The 6,081-nt window shown below is 41.5% G+C and overlaps 1 protein-coding gene across 1 annotated transcript; it reads left to right on the top strand.

Moving 5' to 3' along the window:
- The first annotated feature begins 4,505 nt into the window (after window positions 1-4,505).
- On the top strand, window positions 4,506-5,372 carry LOC134818690 (salivary glue protein Sgs-3-like). Its single transcript, XM_063828330.1, has one exon. The coding sequence runs from the start codon at window positions 4,506-4,508 to the stop codon at window positions 5,370-5,372; it is 867 nt and encodes a 288-aa protein (XP_063684400.1).
- Window positions 5,373-6,081: the final 709 nt, after the last annotated feature.

The following is a 6,081-nucleotide window of genomic DNA, read 5'->3' as shown; positions in this document are numbered from 1 at the left end:
CTAGGTAGCAAGAAAAAGTTCAGATGGTCGACAAAACTTAGACAAGGAATAAAAGGGCAAATCTAATATATACGAAATTTTAAATACATTTTCCATATAATAGGAGAGCGGCACAATGTAAACAAATATCCACTGTTACTACTATGTAAGTAATGTCAGCAAATAAACATGGTAAAATTTAAAAATAGCATATTTTTAACTCCATCCTCTAATACCTTGGAAACCAGTATGCAAACAAAAAATATGCTAAATCATAAATCTAAACAATGCAAAGAACTAGGGCAGAGCTCCTCAAGGCACAAACACAGTGTGGACAGCGTGTGAGAATGTGTGTGTGTGTGTGTGTGTGTGTGTGTGTGTGTCTGTGTGTGTGTGTGTGTGTGTGTGTGTGTGTGTGTGTGTGTGTGTGTGTGTGTGTGTGTGTGTTTGAAGAGCTATCAGTGTGTAATGTTTTCTCTTATTCCACACATGTACGTAATATATACACATAACATATAACGATATAAAACTGATAACATAATATCCAGCAGGAGGAATGTCAGTACGTGATGATATCAGCCCCACCAAGTGTAATTACATCACACAAGACCTGCAGGCTGCAACGTGAGCACATGACTAGTATTTGAGGAATTTTCAAACGAGAGCTGCTTATGGCATGCATTATCCTGTGTTTAATTTCGGAACTGCGAGTAAAAATGGAAATTTCGAAATATTTATACTGAAAGTGTTACGTCATTGAACTATGCCATTCTTCGATGAAAATGTTTAAGATACCACACGACGTTAACTTCAACGAATTTTTTGAGTCTAGGAACGGTTTTTTACCAAATACAGCCACGACGGATTTTTAGTATTTCGAGAATTTTGTATAGTCGTTTTGTTTGACAAGCAGACGGTTTTAAAACCGTTACCCACGCATTTTCGTAACCAAATACAGTCATTATTTTCAAGAGAGGGGTTGCACTGACGTTATGGCTTTTATCGAATCTAAATACTTTAAATATTTAATATACCGATTTGTTTAACTTCCGCACATCTTGATCTTCATAAGTTGATATTTGATAATCTTGGTTTGCAAAGATCATGGATTCAAAATATTCTGTCCATGAAGTTACCTAAAAGCATTCTCGAAACTTCTAAGCGAAATTAACTATACTGCACAGTATCCACCTCAATCAAACCATATTTAGCTCCCACGTTTCTCACTCCTCGTTGGTCAATACAAATTAGAACTCCCGCTATTTTCGCTTAACACCACAGACACGACAACACACTACACTTCTTGAAATCACAATCCTTGTTCACTGCTGCACAATGCACAATGCACAATGCACAATGCACAATGCACAATGCACAATACACAATGCACAATGCACAGTGCACAATTTACATTGCACAATGTCACGTTCATTTTATGGATTCGTGTACAGTATTACTATTTTAGTATTGTATTTTTAGGGTTGTATAGTTTTCTAGAATAGTTTTCTAGAATAGTTTTCTAGAATAGTTTTCCGTCGTATGTTCATTTTTATTATTGTGATTATGAACTAATTTTGTTTAGCTATTTCATAATTAAAAGTTAATAATATAAGGGATATAAGCACTAATTTTGTATTGCCTCAGATTTACATTTTGAATTTTTGATTAAAATCTTTTTATAACATGAATATGATGTAGATTGCAGTTACATTGAAACTTTGAACAGTTTCCTTTGCTTGAAAACTTGAAAAGAGCAGTTTCCCTTGGTCGCATACAAGGTCAATAGTGTAAACTTGTGACTATTTATATCCCTAAATTTCAAGGAATCTCTGTAAACTGAAAGCAGCAATCCAATGCTGTGTATACAGAACTCGTGTGCCTTTTAAAGTTCGTATTTTTTATATCGTTTAAATATATTTACACAATCCCTATAGATCAAGCCAGATATAAGATATATATTCTTCCTAACAATTAACCTCGGATTGAAGAGCAGTTAAATGAAATGGAACAAGTTACCACGCCACTGCCTTGCAAATGGCGGTGCATGGTAAACAGCGGTAGATTAAACAGAATTTACTAATTAATTGAGAATTTGAGTGAAGGAAATATGCCTGGCAAATATAGCTATTTTGTAAAAGGAGAAACATGGATCAAGCCTAACAGCGTACACATCACGAACAACAAAACTGTTCAAAAAATGTATGGTACTGAAGTCCAGAAAATTACCAATTTACCATGCCAATTAAACGTGTTGGCATTTATGTAATATAATTTCATGCTTGTCATATCTGGAGTGGAGGAAGAGGGAGCTGCAATGATCCTGTTATTCCTGCCACCTTTCTTTTACTGTAACTTTGAGTAGTACCACACATATACAGGGTGTACCACAGAAAGTGTGACTTTTTTGAGAAATGATACAAAATATTATGAAGGAGCAGTTGGTATTTAAATGTAATTCTGGTAGTGCTGGAGTGGAGCGCTAGCGTAAGTTTCTTTCTGGGGAACCGGCTGCAGAACTCGGTCAACAGTTAAGAAGAAAAAAAGAGCTACACATTACACTGGGGCACTGCAGGGGCAGTAAAAGTAACGAAATGTATATTTAACAATTTCTCTAGTTCTCACACAAGCCGGTAGTGAGTAGTGACTATGAGTAATGACCAGTCACGTACCAGAGACATTGTACGGAATCTTTAACGTGTGTTGAAAACGTTGCAATGACATAGTTTCTAAAAGTGCAACGTAGAAACTGCAGTATGCACCGGTTCTTAAAGTTCTCTGGTATAGTAAGAAATAGAATTCAATATGGAACGTATACCAGCTGTAAACTGTACAAGTGTAAAGCGATTAAAGCCTGCATTGTGCATTGTACATACTACATAGGAGACTATGATTTATACTAATTTTAACAATTCTTATAATTCTTCTGCTGTGTATATAATCTTAAAATGAGTACTTGTAATTTTCAATATTCATGGGACAGTGGACACGGAAAAGTACGCCAATTTAGAAATCTGTAGGGTTTTCACAGCAAATGTTAAGTTTAGCGCTAATATATGAACTCAAAAACTAAAAATCAAAAACTAATCCAATGTCAAGTAATGAAGAAGCTGAGGAGTGAGGACTGAGAGACGAAAACACAGGGAATCATTAAAAATTAAGTAGTTCTAGATTTATAACAGTAGATTGTATAAGTTAGTCAGTTAGATAGTTCAACACTGAATAGCTCTAAATGATTCCTCTCGTATAAATATCACTAGCTTTAAATAAAACGAACAATGTGACTGAGCGAAATACGGAATGGATCTGGGTTCTAAGCGGAACAAGTTATTAGTAAACATACTACTAAGTACACTACTAAACACACGCATTACATCATACTACTTGACACACCTTACTACTTATAATGCAGAACTAAACACACAAAACAGAAGTAAACGGAGAGTAGTCAGTAGTCATCTGCATCTCTACATGATCAGGCTACAAGCTACCATCATGATACCCGGTATCACATTACATCTGTCAAATGTTACACTATAAACACAGTGACATCGCTTAAAACAGGAGGCAAGTAAAGGGAGAGTAGTTGAACTGCTGCACTCTACACATTTGCTACACTACCAGGGTATCACATTACACCTCTGCGTGTCCAGTCCACACCCCTCTTACACTTGTAGGGTGTAAATTAGTGGAAGTTTGTGGCAGGTAGCATTACATTACATTACATTACCAACGTTATTACCAACATTATTCCCACTTCATTTCCGGTCAATTACCGAGTCTAATAGAGACTGATCTCCTGTCTACCAAAAAGGACTGATAATGGGAACCAGATAATGGGAACCTGGAAGCTATGCTTTTAAAGATAACACTAAATTAACGATACTAAGGTAGATTTATTTTTAACGTTGAAGCAAGTTCTAGTTATATATTAATGTCACTATTGTGACGGTACATTAGAACTAAACAAAGTGTGAAGGGCCTGAGTATACATTTATTTCAATTTTAAACACCTGGTTTATTTTGAGATCCCGACAACAGAGGGAACAGATGACAATCCGGCAAAAATGTAAATAATTCCAGTAAGGAGAGAATCAAGGGGATGAAGACTGACGCGGACTCACGGACTGTCTCACTGTAGTAACGAACAATAATTAATGAAATTTAATCGTACATTACTGTCTTCATTGTTTAGAGATGTTTAGACACAGTATTGTCATGATAATTTGGTATTGTATCAATTACTCGTGATGAGGAGATTTTTATTTTGGCGTGAATTTATTTAGAAGTTAATTCAGTAAAACAATTGTTTATTCCTACGACAAAAAGCAGTAGGTTAGAAAATAATTTCATAATTTATATTAATTATATTTATATTTATATATATATCAATTCAATTTTTACTGAAACAAAACGCTCGGAAATTAAGGAACAAATGGATATGTTAACCGTTAATTGCACACCAAATATTTAACAAGATATCCTAACACACGGGACACATCCCGACCTGTACCCGACCTGTACCCGACATGTACCCGACATGTACCGGGTACCCGACCTGTATCCGACCTGTACCCGACCTGTACCCGATCTGTACCCGACATGTATCCGACCATGTACCCGACCATGTACCCAACCTGTACCCGACCTGTACCCGACCTGTAACCGACCTGTACCCGACCTGTACCCGACCATGTACCCGACCTGTACCCGACCATGTACCCGACCTGTATCCGACCTGTACCCGACCTGTACCCGACCTGTACCCGACCTGTACCCGACCTGTACCCAAAATGTATCCGACCATGTACCCGACCTGTACCCGACCTGTATCCGACCTGTACCCGACCTGTACCCGACCTGTACCCAACCTCTATCCGACCTGTACCCGACCATGTACCCGACCTGTATCCGACCTGTACCCGACCTGTACCCGACCATGTATCCGACCTGTACCCGACCTGAACCCGACCTGTATCCGACCTGTACCCGACCTGTACCCGACCATGTATCCGACCATGTACCCGACCATGTACCCGACCTGTACCCGACCTGTACCCGACCTGTATCCGAGCTGTACCCGACCTGTACCCGACCATGTACCCGACCTGTACCCGACCTGTACCCGACCTGTACCCGACCTCTATCCAACCATGTACCCAACCTGTACCCAACCTGTAACCGACCTGTACCCGACCTGTATCCGACCTGTACCCGACCTGAACCCGACCTGTACCCGACCTGTATCCGACCTGTACCCGACCTGTACCCGACCATGTACCCGACCTGTACCCGACCTGTACCCGACCATGTATCCGACCTGTATCCGACCTGTACCCGACCTGTACCCGACCTGTATCCGACCTGTACCCGACCTGTACCCGACCTGTACCTAACCTGAACCCGACCTGTATCCGACCTGCACCCGACCTGTACCCGACCTCTATCCGACCTGTACCCGACCTGTACCCAACCTGTATCCGACCTGTACCCGACCTGTACCCGACCTCTATCCGACCTGTACCCGACCTGTATTCGACCTGTACCCGACTATGTACCCGACCTGTATCCGACCTGTACCCGACCTGTATCCGACCTGTACCCGACCTGTACCCGACCTGTACCCGACCTGTACCCAACCTGTAACCGACCTGTACCCGACCTGTATCCGACCTGTACCCGACCTGTACCCGACCTGAACCCGACCTGTACCCGACCTGTATCCGACCTGTACCCGACCTGTACCCGACCATGTACCCGACCTGTACCCGACCTGTACCCGACCTGTATCCGACCTGTATCCGACCTGTACCCGACCTGTACCCGACCTGTATCCGACCTGTACCCGACCTGTACCCGACCTGTACCCGACCTGTACCCGACCTGAACCCGACCTGTACCCGACCTGTACCCGACCTGTACCCGACCTCTATCCAACCATGTACCCAACCTGTACCCAACCTGTAACCGACCTGTACCCGACCTGTATCCGACCTGTACATGTACCCGACCTGAACCCGACCTGTACCCGACCTGTATCCGACCTGTACCCGACCTGTACCCGACCATGTACCCGACCTGTACCCGACCTGTACCCGACCATGT

The sequence above is a fragment of the Bolinopsis microptera genome, chromosome 7 (genome assembly GCF_026151205.1).
Source record: "Bolinopsis microptera isolate Bmic1 chromosome 7, MBARI_Bmic_1.0, whole genome shotgun sequence".
NCBI lineage: Eukaryota > Metazoa > Ctenophora > Tentaculata > Lobata > Bolinopsidae > Bolinopsis > Bolinopsis microptera.
Note: the sequence above shows the minus strand (reverse complement) of the source record. Positions and strands in the feature narration are given on the sequence as shown.

Excerpts from the sequence above, each read along its gene's own strand:
- LOC134818690 (XM_063828330.1), top strand. The coding sequence starts at position 4,506 with ATGTACCCGACATGTACCGGGTACCCGACCTGTATCCGACCTGTACCC.